Raw genomic sequence first — 19,986 nt, forward strand, 5'->3', positions numbered from 1 at the left:
ATTATATAAATACTTTATTATCAATATAGTACTATGAGCCGTGAGGGAACTGCGCATAGAGCGTTCACCTCTCATTGAGGTGTACCGGGTTCAAATCCCAGTGATGGCTGGTTGGCATAAATTCCGCAACCGTCTCTCACCGTCCACAGTGCTGACATAAAATATCCTCAGGGAATTGTGAGTTTAAGTTCCCTTGCTGTCAGGCTAATCGTGGGAGGTTTTCGTAGTTTTCTCTCCGTGTAACACAAATACGGGTTAGTTCCATTGATAAGGCTTCCAGGAAGGTAAATTTCTCCCAAGACTAAAACCAGAACCAAACTACACATTAATTATGTGAATTATATTAGAGCAATAATTTATATGAGAGCTATAAAATAAAGAAATTCATTTAAAAAATGTGCTAAATGAATCTTAAAAACCTGTCTAATATTAAAACATTTTAGTTTCTTAGATATTTATTTCCAACAAAAACCATTTTAGTTATCTTTTTTGTTTTGGCAGTTCATTTATAGATTTTTAATTATTTTCCTAATATTTCAGCATAAATTTTTATATTTCCTTTGAAAATATTTGTAATTTAGCTGTTATTTTTAAATATTTAGTCTTTTTTTTTAATTGCCATTTATTGGCATATCTATATTTATACATTATTACATTCATTAGTCTTAAGAATGTATGAATTTCAATGATACTTTTTTCTCATTTACCTATTTTTTTAAAAATATTTATTGCTATATGCATATTTTTACTTTGTAATTGCTATACCTCGTTTGCTCCACTTTCAATATTTATTGCTCTCTTTAATAAACAAATTTTGATACTTATTTCATTGAAGATGAGAATTAGTTAAGTTATTTAAAGGCTTATTGTATAAGCAAAATATTTACTTGCCTTTTTTTTTATTGGTTACAAATTTTGTGCCATGTTCTTTATGTGGATTTAATGTGAAACTCAGCATATGATTTGAATTATAAAAGTGGCAACAAAAAAATATCAAATTTAATCAAGAGACATGTAAAGATTCTATAATTTTGCCAAATTCCTTGTAAACAAATACCAAATCTGTTTTTTTCTAGTCAATATTTTATTAAGCATTCATTTATGCATGTACTTTAATTTAACGATTTTCAGAATACCCTTAAACTTATTACATAATTCTAATAAATTGTTTGGCAGTTCTTTTAAGTGTTTTCTGTTTCACAAGCCATTAAATCACAACCTGTCTTATGCTTAAGCCAATGAGAAACTTGGCAGGATCTGAAAAAGAACATAATTTAGTTGAAGTTATTTATAAATGTTATATTTATGTAAATTTGTTTTTTTATTTTTTATTATTATTTATTTTAATTTTACTACTTATTAAATATATCTTTCTAGATTAAGCTCTAAATAAGAAGGGAAAAACTCATTACTTTTAAAATGTGCGTTATTACAATTTTTGGTGACTATTTATAAATCTACTTGTCTTTGTTTAAAAATAGAAATTATCTCATGCTAATTAATGAATTTAAAGGACACTATTATCTTTGACATGTTCAGAAATATTTGTTAGAAGATTATTATATACACTGTATTTTTCTAACAAAAATGCAGTTTAATAGATTTTTTTAATAAAAAGTAAGTTTTTAAGGAATAAATTGGTTTTTAATTAAAATTCCAGATGGAATAAAATTATTGTTTCAAAATTATGAAACTGAAAAAGCTCTCATTAAAAAATAAGAATTCCCGCTTCTCTTTGAAGTTAATAAAAAAAAGAAAATAAGTGGGAAATTGTTAAAATGTGAAATTTTAATTACTGTGATTATTCTGAGATTAATACAAATATTTTATTTATCTCTTTATTTATTAATTTTTTTGTCAAATTGTAGTCTTTACTCTTAATCATTTAGGCAAGTTTTTTCTTCTTTAAAGTTTTCTTTGTATATCATTTTCTCTTTGAACTATAAAAAAAGATAAGTTTGTTGCTGGTTAAATTCTCAGAGTTTAAAACTTTTAAAAATATGATATCTGCGTGCATGCAAATGACCATCTAAACGTTTTTTTTTTTTTTTAAATCCTTACACATGGTGTGCAGTGCTTTTAAAGGTGCTTATTTTTGCTTTTCGTTCTTTAAAAGCCCTTTAAGGTGCTTTTTTTATTGGGTGTTTTTGAAAAGTGCTTAATTTTCCCTTTTCTAAAATGAGATTTTTACCACGTATTATGCAAAAGCGTAGTTTTCACATTGTTCTATTCAAAGTTTTCAAAATTCATTCAAGCACAGTGCATTTCGGCGTATCATCGGTCCTTCGTATCATAGTTTNTTTTTTATAGTTGTTTGATGAAACACTTGCGGTCCGCTTGTGCTTGTGTGAGCTGGATTCGGTGAGATTTTTACTCTCTCGTGTGCAACTCTGCTGCATTTCGCAAGATATTCTCAGTTTCAGGCTTCATTTCCCTCCCTCTGAAATCGAACCGAAAAATCTCTCGATCTTTTCATGGTGGCTGATATAATTTAAAATAAGAGTTCTTTGTCAGAAACTATAGTTATTTTATCATGATCATGTTAAGTCTTTGAAAATTATTTTGCATTTTGTTATTGCATTTAGTGCTTATAAATATTTTTTTAATGCTTAAAATGTGCTTATTTTTGTTGAAAGATTTGACTACGCGCCCTGTTACAGTTAAGCTGCAAAAAAGGTAAGAATAGTGCAAATTCTAAACGAAGATTACATCAATTGTGATTGTGAACTTATTACCTTCCACAGTACCATTCGTTTTTGCACCTAGAACATCGTTTTAAGCCTATTCCACCGCATGTTGCGCAGATTGGAGTATCTGGAAGAGCAGCTTCAATATTCGTAAGATCAAAGGAGCCGGATAACCTACAATCAACGTTTTCTTATATTGTAAGTAGAATTTTAAAAAAAACTGAAAGGATATGCTTTGTTTAACCCATTTTAGGGCAAGCATAGAAACTTTATATAATGCGGTGTTATTTTAATTGAAATATGCTTGCATTGCATTCAGTAAGACACAAAAAAATTTCATGTGTGAAAAGTTATATTTCATTTAAGAAATAAAATGGTACATATAAGACCATTCACTAAATCAATGAGCAAACCATTTAGTTGAAAGCTTGTTTTTAAAATTAAATTTGCTTTATTTTATTTTTTATTTACTGACTTGATACTTTATATAGCATGAAAACATATGATATACCTCAAAAGGGATAATTAATACATTTTCAAGAAATTTTATTTGTCAATAGCAGTTTTAAGTTAATAAGCTAGTGAAATTTTTAAACAGAAAGTGTTTACTCTAATTGAATTACTATTATTTTATAGACGCCTTCAGAATCCTTGACAATAGCAGAAAAATAAAATTAGTGAAAAATATTCGTCACATTGTTAATAAAAAAATATTTATTGAAATGGTGCTTTTGGCCGAAAATGGGTTAAAGAAAATAATATTAAATATATGCTTTTTCATTAAAATATTTATTATTAAAAAATATATTGCTGATAAGTTTTCCATACTGGTTACAGCTCAAAATGTGTGTTTTAATTTATAACCGTCGTTGAACAGCCAACTCAATTTTTTGGGTTTACGACTACTAATGTTCGACTCCGTAGCCTTTTGAACCCTATCCAGAAGACAAGGGAACTCCTGGATCAAGTATTGGGAGAAAATTGTCTTCGTGAATGAATTTTTTTGATGAAACTAACCCGCATTTGCGTTAAACCATGAAAAAAAACCCACGGTTAGCCTGACGGCAAGGGGACTCTAAACCATGATCCGTCTACCAATGAGAATATTTTACGTCAGCACTGGTTTGTGCAAGCCGGATGCGGAAATCGTCTCGACCAGACATCGCTGGGATTACATCCTGGTTCACCTCATTGGAAGGCCATCATCGCTCAAAATGTGAGTTTTTATAAAAATAGACATAGCTCAAGTGTTCAACCGAAATTTAACTAAACGAGGAATTTTGTGCAAACTGTTTCTTGTTTTTTTTAAAGTCTAACAAGGGAAACTAGGGAAGTGTGACTAGCCAATTTTGAAATAAACTAGTGGGATGTATGCCTTATGAGGAATAATTTTAGGGGGCAACATTCGTTTTGGCCCATAGAAGGTCCTGTGTGAGATAAAAAATAATTCAATATATAGAAAAATCGGCACTTTATTACTTCAATGCAGACTATTAGTTATTGTAATTGTCTCATGCTCTAATTAATTTTGTGGTACTTTTACGTACTATATAATGAATATTTGTTGTCAAAATTGATTTCGAAAATTTTATATATCTGTAGTTTTTCAGAAAAACCTGTTAGGTTAATTTTTTAAAAAAAATTGACATAAAATTTTTTTACATTTTTTTTCTTCAAAAAACTTTCCAAATTAATTGGAGTATGTAATTGCAAATCAATAAACTAATTAATAATTAGTTAACAATTAATTAATAATTAAATAACACTTAATTAACAATTAATCAACAATTAATAATTAATAAACAATTAATTAATAATTAATAAATAATTAATTAATAATTAACTTTCTGAATAATTTAATTATGAGCAAATTAATTAATTATCTAATTAATTACAAATTAATTGGAGTATGAGATAATTACAATAACTAATAGTCTGCATTGAAGTAATAAAATACCGATTTTTCTATATCTTGAATTATTTTTTATCTCTCACAGGACCTTCTATGGGCCGAAACGAATGTTGCCCCCTAAAATTATTCCTCATAAGGCATACATCCCACTAGTTTATTTCAAAATTGGCGAGTCACACTTCCCTAGTTTCCCTTTGGTTTCCCTTGTAAGCATAATTGGGTACTTGCACTTCAAGAAGAAGAAGACCTCCCATACCTACACATGTGATCCATGACGTCATCGTCAGCTAAACTTTATCAGCAAAAAAGGAGTATTAAAGTTGAGCTAAGCTTCTCTACATAAGTTAGTATGTTAATTAACGATAAGTTTATTAAATACAGAGCCCCATCAAGTTAGTTGAAATATAATTCTTTCTCGTCTCCTTCTTTTACTTAACTTAGATTTAGTATTTGTTTATGTATTTTATTGTAATCGTGATATATTTTTGTTTTGCAACTTCGATGCATAATTAGTAAGGCCCGGATTTTGATGACATTTGCATTTTTGGACATTTTTTGTCTTTTAGAGCATTTTTTTTTAGATTTATAGGGCATTTTTCTTTAAATTTTGGGTTTGGGCATTTAAATTAATTTTTTCCAATTTTTATTATTTTTCATCAATATTCATTATTACACTGGCTTCCAAACAATGAAGAAAATCTATAGAATATTAACAGGTGAAGCAAAATCTTTTCAAATTGGCGAAAAATTGTCAGTAAGTGAGACCGTCTTTTTCAAGTACGCCCTTAAAACATCAGTAGACGTTGAAAGAAGCTTCTGCAGGAATGAAAATTTACTTTCAGACAAGAGACGCTCGTTTACATTTCAAATTATCAAAAAACATTTAATAATCCAATGTAATTCTGATATTTAGTAATATTATGAGATGGAAGTTGTTGTATCCATTAAAGTTTCTATACAAAATAAAAATATTTTGGTGTCAATATATTTTCCTTTTTTTGTTATTTTAGGATATAAAACAAATTTTTCCAACTTTAATGAACGTAGAACAAGTATTGCATTGTTTTATATTTTTTAAATGACTCATAATAATTTTAAAGAGCAAAACATTTTTTAAATTCAATATTTTTACTTTATTTAAGGCATTTTTTGCGCAATTTTTGGATTTTTAAGGGCTTTTTTTGCCCTCTTTAAGGGTATTTTTTTGCATTTTTTAAGGGAGATCATCAAAATCCGGGCTCTAATAATTAGTTTATGTTTCACATGGCAAAGTGTCTGTCTTTGTGTAAATATATAGTGAAAGAATTAAAATCTTTGTGAAAGAATTTAAAATGTGTCACTTAAGAGTATTGATACTTGGTAGGCTTGGTTTACTCGAAATACAATTGGAAAGAATATTAGTTGCTAACGTAAACAAATGTTTAAACAAAACACGTTTCAACAACCAATCAGGATCGAGATACCCACACTAAGACACTTGCAGTTATCCCATTATTACGTTGCGAATTCCCAGCTTTCTTGGTCGGGGTGAATTACAATTTAAGAAAAATGTGTTAAGTGATTTAGTTAAATGCATGACTGCGGGGATGGTAGTTATCGACAATGTCAACCTTCATCTATGAAAAGGTACCTCTACATAGAATCGTGTTAACGTATCTTATATACTAGGGAATTGGAATTGTATTATTGTAGTGGTAAACGCACTACAGTACTCCCCTAACAGAATTATATCCCTGATGGAATTCGATGAACGGGTACCACTAGTTGATTCGTTGCTATTTTGGGAGAGCTGTATTAAGATCACCGTACTTTTAAATGCTAATCGTGAGAGCTGTATTAAGTTCACAGTAGTGATATCTGTGTTGCCGTTAGCAGGCGAGTGTGTAGAGGCCAACGTTGTGTGTGATCGAGACTGAGTAGCAACAGTGCGCGGAGGCGGATAATGTCACAGTCATAAGCCAACTGTTCAATGAAGGCCATCCATTGAAGTAGGCTTATTCAAATCGAAGTGAGCGTTTCTGTCAAGGTAGGTGCTTTCTCATCAGGTCCGGGTCACCAATGTGGGGATGGTAGTCATCGACAATGTCAACCTTCATCTATGAAAAGGTACCTCAACATAGAATCGAGTTAAAGTGTCTTATAAACTAATGAATTGGAATAGTAATCTTGTAGTGGTAGACGCACTACAATGATATTACATTACCTATTTATTTGTTTATTTAAAAAAAAAAAAACAATTTTCAGAAGTTTGAAAAACATAATCAAATGTTATATCGAATTTCTTAAAAATACATTTTGAGCTGTGTCCATTTTATAAGTAAAACTTGTGTAAGTTAGCCACTTGTGGTGCATTGTTTTAGTGGTCAACTTAGACAAGTGGTCAACTTATAGAGGGTGTGGGTCATTGTTTACTTTTCCGTTTCCTATATCATGTTGGTATTTAAATTTTTTTTTTTACTTGACTTAAAAATTTTATTCAGAAAATATGCAATTTCAGAGCATATTTCAGAGCATTCATTTATTCAAATGCTTACTATTGCAACTGGAAGAACAACTTTTCAACTAATACACCTGTTTTCAATGAACGGATGAAGGAAATGGTCAAAAGCTTACAGTTTCCCCTGATAGTCAACTCACAAAAGGGTTTAGATTATCTTTTTACACTATTTCACCAAACAAGTGAAATTTTAACATACGTTGCCAAAATGACAGAAAATTTTCTTAATTTTTCTTTTCTGGTCAACTTATGGGGTTTTAGAATAGAATTTCATAATACTCCTAGATAAAATTGACTTATTTCAGTGGTCAACATACAAGATAGACAGGTGGTCAAGTTACAAAGGTTTTGCTTCTTTATATTATATAGGAAAAATTCCGTTCTTGATAATTGAGGTCAACTTATGCAGGTGCCCAACTTACAAGGGTGGTCAACTTGGCGGGTTTCACTGTATGCATTTTGAGTTGCGTTAATTTCTTAAACACGCAGTTAGAGTTACGTTTAGAATAAGAAGATGAATTACGATATGCTTTTAGCTAACTTGTTTCACGATTTCCTCTGTTATTTAGCCTCGATTTTCCTGGTGTAATGATAGAAATTAATTTAAGCTTTTGACGCAGAATATTTATTAAACATATTTTTCTACTTTGTTTTCATTATTTTGTATTAATTAAGGTCAAAAGAAGTGAAGAATATTATATTTAGCATTTTAATAATTTATAGTCATGAAACACTAGTGCCATTTTCTGCATTATAGGTAAAATCTTCCAAAAAAGGCTCAGTATTAATTTTTCATATGAGCAGTTATTATGATCTAAGAAAAACTATTATTCGTCATTGAAATTTCTCATTTTTTAGAAAATCAATTATTGATGAATATTTGACTATGAATGAAACTATAATTTTTTAAACAACTTTTTTTGAATTTTATATTTTAATACAAATATAATTATGATATGATCTAAGAAAAACTATTATTCGTCATTGAAATTTCTCTTATTTTAGAAAATCAATTATTGATGAATATTTGACTATGAATGAAACTATAATTTTTTAAACAACTTTTTTTTTAATTTTATATTTTAATACAAATATAATTATGATATTCTAACAACTTAGTTTTTGCAATTATTATACTATTAACTATGTTTTAGCAACTACTATATTTTAGTAACTTAGACTGTTTTTTTGTATAGTTAAAAAATACAAAAATATATATTTGCTTGTAATTAGAGGGTCAAAAAAAATTATAAAAGGGACACTTGTGTCCCATGTGCGTCAAACGATTAAAAAAATTCATTCTATTTTGGTATCTCAAGAGTACTTTTTGGTGAAAAAATATGAAAGTTTTACATAAATTACAAATATTTTGACTTTTAATATTCATTTTCATGTTTTTTTTATGAAATGATTTTAGTTTGAATGACACAGTTTAATTATATTTGTATATATTGTACTTGTTAAATTCTGTTTATGCTACAAGTATTATTATGAAATATTTTTTCTTACTTTTAACTTAATGGTTTTTTGAAATTATTATTACCTCGACAAAATCAAAGTAATACTTACTTTTTACAGAATTTCTGAAGCTCGGCATCTGACAAAGAAAAATAATCCTCCATTTGCCCCTGAGCTATTCTATTCCATTTCCCCTCATATTTGTTTTGTAAAGTTTCCCAAATATCTGGAACCTGTTATTTAAAAAATGTTTAGAGGGCTAGTTGAAATAAATAATCAAATAATTATTTTAAACGTTACAGAAGAACATTATTCACACTTAAAAAAATCTTACCTGCTCGATAATAATACCGGTTTTTGGAATAGGAGCTTCAAACATACTGAGATATTCCAAAAACCGTAATAGTTCGTTTAAAATAGGTATTTGGTCGAAGATCACATCATTTAGCTTGGATCTAAGCTGAAAATTAAAATTTAGCTTTAAATTTCTTAAAAATATTCAAGTTGACGATATCTATTTTCAAAAAATTACTCAGTTTTAGAAGATTTATAAATTTGTCTCAATCGTTTGCACATGAATCCTTAATGGAAGCTAACTTATTAATTTATATTAGCTAGAATAAGTTTAAAGCTATGTTTATTTGGCACAAATTTAAATTCTAGACATAGGTTTGATATCTTTTATCTTAACTTCTGAATTTTTTAAAATAAAATATTAGTCTGCGAAAAGAAATTTAAAAATGTTTGCGAAAATTGAGTTTAGAGAATATTCTATACAGTTAAACTTTAACATATATTTCTTTACGTAGTAAAATTTATATGTATTACAGCATTATAGTACTTACTTTTAATAATTGGTCTTTTTTATAGCCTGTCATATCGTATTTCTTTTGGCATTCAGGATTCAGTAATAATTGAATTAAAGCAATCCAGACCTGAAAAGTATTTAGAACTCACATAAGACTAAAAATTTCATTTTTTTCCTATTTGATTTGTTCATAATTAAATTTTAAGTGGGTGGTATTTATATGTCGTGTTTGTCTTTCTCGATAGCTCGGTTCAAATTATTTCTCCTTCTGTTCCACTCTTTGAATTTCAGATAATTGTCTTTCAAAACGATCCACCGAAAATTAAACAGGAAAATAACTTAGATCAGTATCAGTACTTAAATATAATCATTCAACTCATAGACTATGAATTAAAGCAGTGTCTATTTTTTATAATTTCGTTATTTATTTGAAATTCATTAGCTTATTTTAAGATTATCGTTTGGAATCGTTCACTATAATGGCCGCTATCATCCGGACGAAAATCGATTTATCGTTGAATGCAAGAAAAAAAAAGGGAAAAAAAAGAAGAAAAAAGAGCATAAATATTAACTCAGCTAAAGAATCTTCCTTTTTCATTTAAAGAGAATACCAAAGATTTCACATTTAATTTGCAGAAACATCAAAGAAATACTAGGTTATTTGAAACTTATACAGAATAAAATGACAAAATTTCGGTCGCTATGTTGGAATTAACGGTTAAGTGTGTATTATTTAATGGCAACTAAAGAAACGTGTCAATGAAATCGCAAACTGGCCATTGTGGGTTAGTTGTTATATTATCGCTGTAAGGAGGATCGTACTAAAGAACGTAGAAAGTTCAACGATAACATCTCGAATGCAAAAAATTGGTCGTGGTTGGTAGCTTATTATTAGTTAAATGTTTAGTAATCTTTGATTTGTAAAATTTAACCTTACCTCGAGTTCAAATTTCCGACGGCACCTTTAAATACAACAACATAAATTATTAATTTGTAAAGAAAAAATTGGGAAATAAATACTAATAAAGAAAATAATACAATTGTATTATCCTGAACATTTCTGTATCGTCAATATTCTATTTCAAATATTTCCCCTTGTACGCAGTTCATTCTAATTGTTTGTTAATCATTGTACATGCAGGGGAGAGGGCGAAACAAACTTAATTCACTAGTGGGGTAAGAGGTAAAAGGTGAGGTAAAAAAATTAAATCATCCCCTCTTACCTCACTAGTGAGTGGGGTAAGAGGGGTTGATTTAATTTTTTTTTTTTTTTTAATCTATGACTTTTGGACTTAACATCTATATACTTTCGATGACTTTTGGAGAATAGAATATTGTACCCAACAATGAATATCTTGATTAAATCTGACAGTTTCTAGCTCCAACAGGTTTCCCGATTTTACCAACGCCGGTTAAGGTATAGTTTGTCTAAAGTAAGAACTTCCCTATCCATTCGTCTCGACCCGTGGCGGTAACTATGGTAACGAGGTATAACTATTTCAAGTAGGGGTGTAGAGTCACTGTTTTAGGGCAGGTTTTAGGTCGGGTTGGTGAGAGGAAGGGAATCTTTTTTCTTCGGTGTATTGTGTTAGCCCTAGAGTGAAGAGAAGCGACTCTCCCTGAAATGCGCTATTATTGTTTCCATAGCAGCAGAATTCCTCAGACTTTGTGGCGGGGGGAGTTCTTACCGTAGACAAACTATAGTGTTGGTCTTACCCCTTTTTACAAAATGTATTTAGATATTTAAAGTTACCTGTCCCTCTGCTTTGTTTAGTTTCATCAAGTCTTCTTGATTGCATTTAGTCCATTTTCCTTCATAATACTTTTCTTTTTCTTCATTTACAGTTCGTACCCAAGGAGGATCATCAATTAAATTTGTAAAAAGCAATGGTATATCATGGGTTACGAGTAAGCGATGTAAAGCACTCAATGGTAATCTTTAAAGGAGAAACAAATATTTAAATACTTAAAATATCTTCCAAATTTGGATAAACAAATATCATAATAACAATGTGTATTACATTTCAGCACAGTGCGCACACACTGAAAAAAAAGTGACCACCACCTGAATAACTTTTGATCGAATGATCGACAGTATATCCGGTTAACGATACTGTAAGTTACGAAATTGGATCCGAAAACGTAATTCCTCTGAATAAACAATCATTTTTCCCCCAACGGATTCGGATTTCTGTCCCCCAAAATATGGAGAACAGCCTCAATATTTTAAATATAGTCCCAATAGTTAAGCAGGAGAGCAGTCGGCAGTTTGGATCCCTTTTGTTCGTTTCACCTTTTGCATATTTCACTATATCTCCAGAACTTTTTGAGCGAATAAAAAAAAAAATTGCACTCTATCCTGAAGTTCGTTAGTACAAAGATAAATTTCAAATGGAGAGAATTTTAACTATTATTATTTTATTTATAATTATTTTATTTAATAACAGTGGCTAAAGTTTTGAGTTGTGAAGTATACAAATTTTTATATAATTTAATTCATTAAAATTCATTATTTTTAAATAATGAATTTCATTCATTATTTTTATATCATTTAAAATAATATTAATTGATTAAATATTAAAAAAATTTTACATGAAGTATTTTTTCACAGAAAATAGGACGAATTAAAATATTTTTTGAATTGTAAATTATAGGTACTTTTTCTTTTCTGGGGTCTACTAAAAACAACAGAACAACATATTATTGAAGCTTAATTAATGCTTAATTAATGAGATAATTAGGTACTATTGGTGCGGTAATGGGTGCCTAATACTCAAATATGTACCGATTATACAAATATAGATTCTTTAGAGCCGTAGTGGCTCAGGGGATAGAGAGCTCTCCTCCGAATGATCCTGGGTTCGAATCCCAGTGGTGGCTGATCGATACGAATTATTCACCCGGCTCGCACCGACCACAATGCCGACATAAAATATCCTCAGTGGTAGACGGATCATGGTCCTCTTGCTGTCGGGCCGACCGTGGGAGGTTTTCGTGGTTTTTCTCTCCATGTAACGCAAATGTGGATTAGTTCTCTCGAAAAGCCTTCCACGAAAGCAAATTTCTCTCTATACTTAATCCGGGAATTCCCTTGTGTTCTGGATTGCGTATAAAATTATACAAGGCTACGTAGTTGAGCACTGGTGGTCGTAAATTCAAATTTGGTTTGGCTGTTCAACGACGGTTATAAAATAAAACAATATAGGAGCTTTATTAATTGGTTTCTTACGCCCCACTTCCGAAACGGAAATGTACCGAATTTTGTTTAGCAGTTTCATACGATAAATAAGTACAGATTTTTCGTACATTGTAAAAGTTAAATTTAACTTGTTTTTAACTGAAAGTATAAGTTCGAAATTTTTCTTCTATACATTCAACAGAGAAGTAACATTTACTTACATTTTGAGATGTTGGGTCATGTATGATAAAAGGGAAATGCATTTCATTCCAGATTCAAAATCCAGATCTTTCTTTTGTTCATATAGAACGTTTGCTTCTTCTGCAGATCGTGAATCTGCATGGGATTCGTTTTCCAAGCTAATATATTAATTATTTATTAATTAATTACATTAATAAACCAAGTAAGTAAATAAATAAAACAAATTTTGCGTTTTCTCTGGTATAAGAGAAGAGTTGGTATATCTGATGTCCCCACGGGTGTCTTGGGATATTCATCCACTTTTAGATGCACGTGGATAATTTTTTTAAAGAATTTTTTCCGCACATGCGCTGTATAAAGCAACTACTTCAATTACTCTTATCTGGCGCAGTTTTTATTATTATTTTTTTTAATTTTAAAGCAATAATTTCGTTATCAGTTTAAAATTGATTCAAACGCTTTGTTTAATTTTTTCATAAATATTTAAGCTATAGCAAAAGTGGCATTAGACCTAGTATATATTTCGGACATTTACCTAAGGTCTAGTCATACTAGATTTGGTTAAGCGCCATTGCCCGGCATACATTTGCCCGGTATATCCTACACTGATGTTTTTTTAAGGTCAAGTGCCATTGCCCGGTATACATTTGCAAGGCATACCCTACACTGATGTTTTTTTTAAGGTCAAGTGCCACTGCCCGGTATACATTTACCCGGTATACCCTACACTGATGTTTTTTTAAAGTCAAGTGCCATTGACCGGCATATATTTGCCCGATACTCCAAATACTGATGTTTGTTCTAATCTATCGTCAGTAAGTATTAAAATATCGAATAAATGTAATTATATCCACGAATAAATTAATATCAAATCGGATGTAATAAATATTTCGGACATTCACCAAAGCGACTAATTTGATTGTTAACATTCACCGGTGAAAGTCAACAACCACCGATTTCGGTCATTCACAGTAACATGCACATCATTTACATAACCTCATCAGGACGATTATTTCATACTTTGCCTAAATAGCATCCGGTATTTCAAAAAATAAAAATAATTGGTTTTGTTGGCGATGATCTCGTAAGGCAGTGTTTCCCAAAGTGTGGTACGCGTACCCCCAGGGGTACGGGAACAGTTTAAAGGGGGTACGCGTTCTTATGCGAAATATCTTGCAACAAACGAAAATTTCAAAACATTTTATTTGCAAACAAAGCTAGCCAAGACAATTTACGATTATGTCTTTTTCTATTGGCTATTTATGCAGAGTTAACAGTTAACAATTAGTGGTGATAACAGTTAACAATTAGTGGTGATAACAGTTAACAATTAGTGGTGATAACAGTTAACAATTGGTGGTGTCAACAGCCAGTTGTCATTTTCAACTTTAGTGCAATTTTTCATGGTAAAAAATACATTCATTTTTTTTATTAGTGGTACACAGCGTTACGAAAAATTTAGAAAGGGTACACAAAAGTCATAAGTTTGGGAAACACTGTCGTAAGGCGATAAAGAATGATGTACAGGTAAGGAAGATATTAACCTTGAAGGAAAAGTGGATGAATACCCCAAGGAACCGTCACCACGCGACAACAAATTTTTTTCTTCAATTAATCATCTGATGAGTTAGCACAGTGGTTCTCAAATGGAGTTCCGCGGAACCCTAGGGCTCCGTGGAAGAATTAAAGGTGTTCCACGAGTAAGTATTTTTATAACCAGTGATGAGTTTTGAAATCTCTGATTATATTTAGACAACTATAATTTATAATTTATTTAATCTTTCGGTTGTTTTTATGAAATTATTTCAAGTAAAATTCTAATGAAATAGAAATGACATTTTTTAGACGAAAATATATTTCTAAGACATGGTGCGTAGCGTTTTTAAAAAAAAACTTAAAGGTGCTTATTTTTGATCTACATTTTTTAAAAATCAAAATTATTTTGCGGAATGCCTTCATTTCATTAGAATTTTAAAAAATTAGGAAGTTTTAGTTAATTTAAATTGGTTTTCATATTTTTTTTCAATCTTTAAATATGTTTACTTATTTACAGGGTGTCCCAGGGTCATTGGGACAAACTTTAAGGGGCCGTAGGGAACATCACAAGGATTCAGATTTGCATATAAACCCATGATAGGAAACGTTTTCGTTCGCAGCTAGGGGATTAACTGGTTACCTGGCCACCACGCTCTCCTGATTTAAGCAGCTTGGATTTCATTTTTTAGGGTGGTCTCAAAATTGCTGTGCTTGCAGCACCTGTGGATTGCAAGAGGGATTTTGTTTGCAAGAATCGTTTGTGCTGCTGTAGATATCCCACAAAATTTAGGTGTATTTGAGTGAGTCAACCAATCCATGGCCCGATGGTGCAACGCATGCATAGCTAGCAATGACAGAAACTTGAAATATTTCACATATCATGTGTCACAGCACATGTAATATCTTCGATCAATAAATATTTCAGATTCTTGTGTCTCTTTGTTTTTTGTACCGTTCATACTACTTTCCGCTGACGTTTCGGACCATGAGTTGCGGTGCAATTCAGAATACTTTAAAGTTTATCCCAATAGTTCTGGGACACCCTGCATGAACGAAAAAAGAAGAGGAAACATGTGTGCTGTTAAATATTAGTCTGATTTTTATTATATAGATCATGTTTACCTGCTTAGTTTTATAATTTTCCGGTAACAATAGTCAATTAAATCAATTAAAACGTCCGCAGCAGTTTCGAAGACATCTTCATGAAACAAAACAGCTTCCAAAAACGAAACTAAAGTCACCTCATGATAAAGCTTTAAAAAATATATATGTTATTAGCATCAATAGCAAATTCATATTTCTGTTTATAATTTTTTTCAAACAATGCATTAACATTTATAGAACAATTTACACGAAAGCAGTCATACCACGATATAAATGGGAACATTCGATTTCATGACTGTTTGACTTTTTGTCAACAGAGGGAATATTTTCAGTCTCCATAACTCAGTAGCTATCAATTCATGGACCAACAATGGAACCTAAGGAAGCAACTTCAGTTAAGAAAGAACAATTAAAAGAAATCACCTTAAACTAAGTCCAAAAAAAAAAGGAGTTTATAATGACTTACTGTACACTCAAAGAATAATTAAACGCACCCTTGATTTCGAACGAAAAACAAAAAGAATTCGCCCAATTGAACCACAGCGCAGTGCTAGTTTGTTGCTTCCAAATTAAGACGATAAACTATACCATATTTACGTTCAAGTTTAGTGATAAAACATTTTTCAATTCGCTTCAAAATTTCTAAAACATAGTATGTTACACATAAACGAAGCTTATATTTCTGAACATTCACAAAAATCATTTCTGTTCATGAAAGAATTGTAAATCCTCATAATATAACAAAAACAAAATATCCACCCACCTATTCTATTTTATAAATGAAAGAATATTCTTTACAATTACAACTCCAACAATTTAAGGAATATCAGATGCAGGGTGTTCCGTAATTGCCACCCTTACTGAAACTTTTTGTAAAAAATGATATTAATATAATAGCGTATGTATTAAGGGTCGCTAAGTAATATACAAGCGGAATAAAAGAAATGAAATGACTGAAACAAATCAAAACCTGTTTGATTGGCCGAGGTAAAATAACTTAAAATTTCCACTGGCAATCAAACAGTTTTTGGGGTGTTTTAATTCCGCTTTTTTTTAACTGGGATTCGTCAGAATTCGATTGCGTTTTTCTTTTTTATTCGCTTGAATATTAACCTGAAACCCCTAATTCTTATAACTTTTCAACTTCATTTTTGACAAAGTCTAAAAATATCCATTATAAAGATCAACAAAAACAGTATTTCATTAGATTTAGGTGATTCTAAACGCATTTATCAATCGCACCATGAGAAGAAAATTAACTTTTTGAAGTTTAAGAGATACCTTTGAAAATTTTTAATGTATTTTTGTTACATCAATCTAAGTTTGTGTATCTTAGGCATGTTTTTTAGTGAATTTTCTGTTAAAAACTGTAAAAAATATTAGTGTTAATTTTACAACATAGAAAATAACCTTTAAATTATATGTTTCGTTCAGTAACCGACGCGAAACAAATGCCACTAGTTTAATATTCTTTAAAACTGTAATAAACATAAAAATATTATTTCTCAATTTACTTTTCTTAATTATTAACTTTACATAATTATTTAGTTTTCGGATAAAAATTCTAATAAATTTTGCTATTGAATTAACAAAGCTTCAAGTATTACTGTCTCATAGTGTAAAAGTAGATAGAGTTTTTGTTGTCGTATGCCACTTGTCAGTACTAACAAGCTAATTTTAAGGCAGAGGAGTGCGCTTTACTTGTCTTCCAGTGATGATATCGATGGCCAATTATTCGACTTCTGCCACATACGTACGTCACAGCCCGTTTTTCAGGGAGGACGCATTCACACACCATCCATAAATTTTCAGATCGTAATTTTCACCTGAACCAGAGCACGAACAATCTCCAAATGATTTGTAAAGGGAACTTGGAGGACTTAGTCACCTCGACAGATTTAGTGTGCACCAGTCACCATTTTGAAGGGGGGGGGGAATCGAACTCACGACCGTCTCTGCCAACCTTACTATACCGACCCATAGATAATATGTTTCAAGGTATACGAAAATGAAAAATCTTCTAGAATACAATAACAACGAAAATCTACCTTATGCAAGGTTATTATATTTTCTTTTATTATTTCTTCTCGTCCTGATTTTACATCTAAAGCAGCTTGTAGCGATAGGTTGTAGATCTTTTCCTGCTGATTGAACCATCTAAAAAATTTTATAAATATTTTATCGACATGAAATAATTTCAAATAAACGTATTTGCTGACAAAAGATCAATTTAGAATACTTTTTCAGCAAGTTTCACAATAAAGGAAAGTAAAAAATAATAATGCTAATAGTTGCCACAACAATGACTGCAAATATTTATACCGTTTATAGCAGTGGAAAAAAAACGTGAATAAGGTACAGAAAGTACAGCTTAATTCATGTTGTTTTCTCATAGCATAAGGCCTATCCATCATTAATTCCAAACGATCTTTTATCAAAGAACAGATAAATGTATTTCTGTGCATGTTGAACTGAAAATTACAAACTTTGTTTAACATAATTCTATTTTATGTTGTTTTATTCATTCATTTATTTATTTTTTTATTTAATTTGTGCAAAGAAAAATTTATTTTTCTTGCTAAATTATTTAAGGAACTGTAATTTGCTAAATGGTTATTAAAAATTTTATTATTGAGTTTAGAAATTAGTTTGTGGAAACAAAAAATGGCTGTAATATATTCACCTTGGACTTCCAATATTTGGTATATCAAAAAGTTGTAAGCTTTCCAGATAAGCCTCGATTTCGGGAGCATGTAAAATAATATGTTCTTCCTCCATAGCAGTCTGCAAAAAATGTAATTTCTGATCCTATTTAGGCTTAATTGCGTTTTGTTACCAAGGAAACGAAAAAGTTAGTTGCCATGACAAATGAGTATAAAATTGCTCTATTCTCAATATTTCGTTACAGAAAACATTAAGAACTGGAATTTAAAAAGATTTTTGTGTCATCGCAATTTCTTCCATTTGTACATTTTAAATTTATTTCGAATATTCGAATCATGATAATGAGGATAAAATTTATTTTGTAATTTATATTTGTAGAAATGTAAACTGTTTTAGACCTATTTGTAGAAATAACTTAGCTGTTTTGTTTTTAATTTTTTAACTACGTTTTTCAAAATCTGTCTAATAAATAGAGTGGCTATTTTTCATATTAAATAACGTAAGGCTTGCATTGGACTAGGACTGGGAAAGCGTATGCACTTTCTTTAAGAATCGGAGCGGCGATTCCGAACTTATAAGTATTATTCCGTTTTATTTTTCGTTCTAGATATTATTCCGTTTTAATTTTTTTTATTATTCCGTTTTATTTATGGGGTAAAAGGTGATAATCCATGTTTTGTAGTTAAGGGTTAAACAAGATATTTATATTTGCATAAAATATATGATTGATAAATATTATTTGTGCTGAACTAAAGTTCTTGTAGAATTAGTTGTCTTCAGTTGGGACGTAAAATATTTATAACATGTGGGTTATAACTCTTTAACCTTAGATCTTCAACTAAAGAGTTTAGTCGAAGTACATGTAAAACAACAGTTTAATTAGTTTGTGAAAATCAGTTTTAGAATGTAGGAGCACCATCAAGTAGCTATTAATTAAGTTATTAATAAACAATCATATGAAGAAAAAACAACCTTATGATCGCATTGCCTTTCTTTAAAATATAAAATTTGATATAGAGATTTCCGACAACAGCCAAAAAAAGAAACCGAAATGAAAAAAACTTAATGAAAATGACTTAGTAGTATCCAGAAATTTGAACACTTTAAAAACATAACTTAAAATTATTTTTTTTTACTAAGTTCTTTAATTAGTTCTGATACTTTAATTTTTTTAATTAGTGCATAAAAATTAAATTTAATAAGTTATGTAAAATTGTGTAAGTTTGTATCATAAATTACAATTATAAAGCTCGATTTGATACTGGGACTTTTTACTACTCACGTTTTTTAAACCATTTCACAGTACGCAAAAAACAGCCATTTTGTTTGAGGATTTAACAGTAAATCCCACTCACCGAAGACTTTTTGTGTTCATCCGCCGTAAAAAAATTTTAAGCACGATAGCTGTGAGTATGAGTAGATAATAAATGAGTATATTATAGCGTCTGGGAACTGACTGAATTATTGACAATGGAAATTTGTTAAACTTATGAAATAAATTAAGAAAAATATAATCCTTTTTTCATTGTTGCGATGTGAAAACAAATTATATATGTATAATAAATTTTTTTAACACAGGGTGATAGGGATCAATAATTATGTTTCTTGTGTATAAGTTTAGAGATTTTAGGAACATGAAACTTTTTAAAGATAAAATGAATGAAATGAATGTTGATTTTTCAATAATGCTAAGGGTTTTGCACGCCGTTCACTTCGTTCACCAACCCCAGTGGTTGCTTCTCAGTATTGAAGATCAAAGGGAAAGAACGGCTTAGGTTCTTTTTCTTACAAAAATTACAATTGGATTGCCGTCTGATGCATTTTGAGGATGACTAAATTGTGTCAAATCAAAAACATGGAAAATAGTTACTTCCATCTTCCCGAGAGTTATTACTAAATGAAGTTCCTGTCTGTGCGCAAATTCGTTTTCCCCAGAATCAC

At 30.2% G+C, this 19,986-nt stretch overlaps 1 protein-coding gene across 1 annotated transcript; it reads right to left on the reverse strand.

The window, feature by feature from the left end:
• Positions 1 to 1,038: 1,038 nt before the first annotated feature.
• Positions 1,039 to 18,242, reverse strand: LOC107439892 (zinc finger MYND-type containing 10). The gene is made up of 11 exons (XM_071185402.1): positions 18,065 to 18,242; positions 17,430 to 17,538; positions 15,645 to 15,758; positions 15,400 to 15,530; positions 12,762 to 12,899; positions 11,116 to 11,299; positions 9,400 to 9,489; positions 8,889 to 9,014; positions 8,666 to 8,787; positions 2,736 to 2,861; positions 1,039 to 1,257 (listed from the first exon to the last, which is right to left on the reverse strand). The coding sequence occupies exons 1-11, from the start codon at positions 18,157 to 18,159 to the stop codon at positions 1,182 to 1,184; spliced, it is 1,311 nt and encodes a 436-aa protein (XP_071041503.1). The 5' UTR covers positions 18,160 to 18,242; the 3' UTR covers positions 1,039 to 1,181.
• Positions 18,243 to 19,986: the final 1,744 nt, after the last annotated feature.

Source organism: Parasteatoda tepidariorum, chromosome 9 (assembly GCF_043381705.1).
Source record: "Parasteatoda tepidariorum isolate YZ-2023 chromosome 9, CAS_Ptep_4.0, whole genome shotgun sequence".
In the NCBI taxonomy this organism is placed as follows: domain Eukaryota; kingdom Metazoa; phylum Arthropoda; class Arachnida; order Araneae; family Theridiidae; genus Parasteatoda; species Parasteatoda tepidariorum.

Excerpts from the sequence above, each read along its gene's own strand:
- LOC107439892 (XM_071185402.1), bottom strand. The coding sequence starts at position 18,159 with ATGGAGGAAGAACATATTATTTTACATGCTCCCGAAATCGAGGCTTAT. Across the intron at positions 15,531-15,644 it reads ATGTTCCCATTTATATCGTG|CTTTATCATGAGGTGACTTT; the intron begins GTATGACTGCTT and ends TATTTTTTAAAG. Across the intron at positions 1,258-2,735 it reads AACGAATGGTACTGTGGAAG|ATCCTGCCAAGTTTCTCATT; the intron begins GTAATAAGTTCA and ends GTTCTTTTTCAG.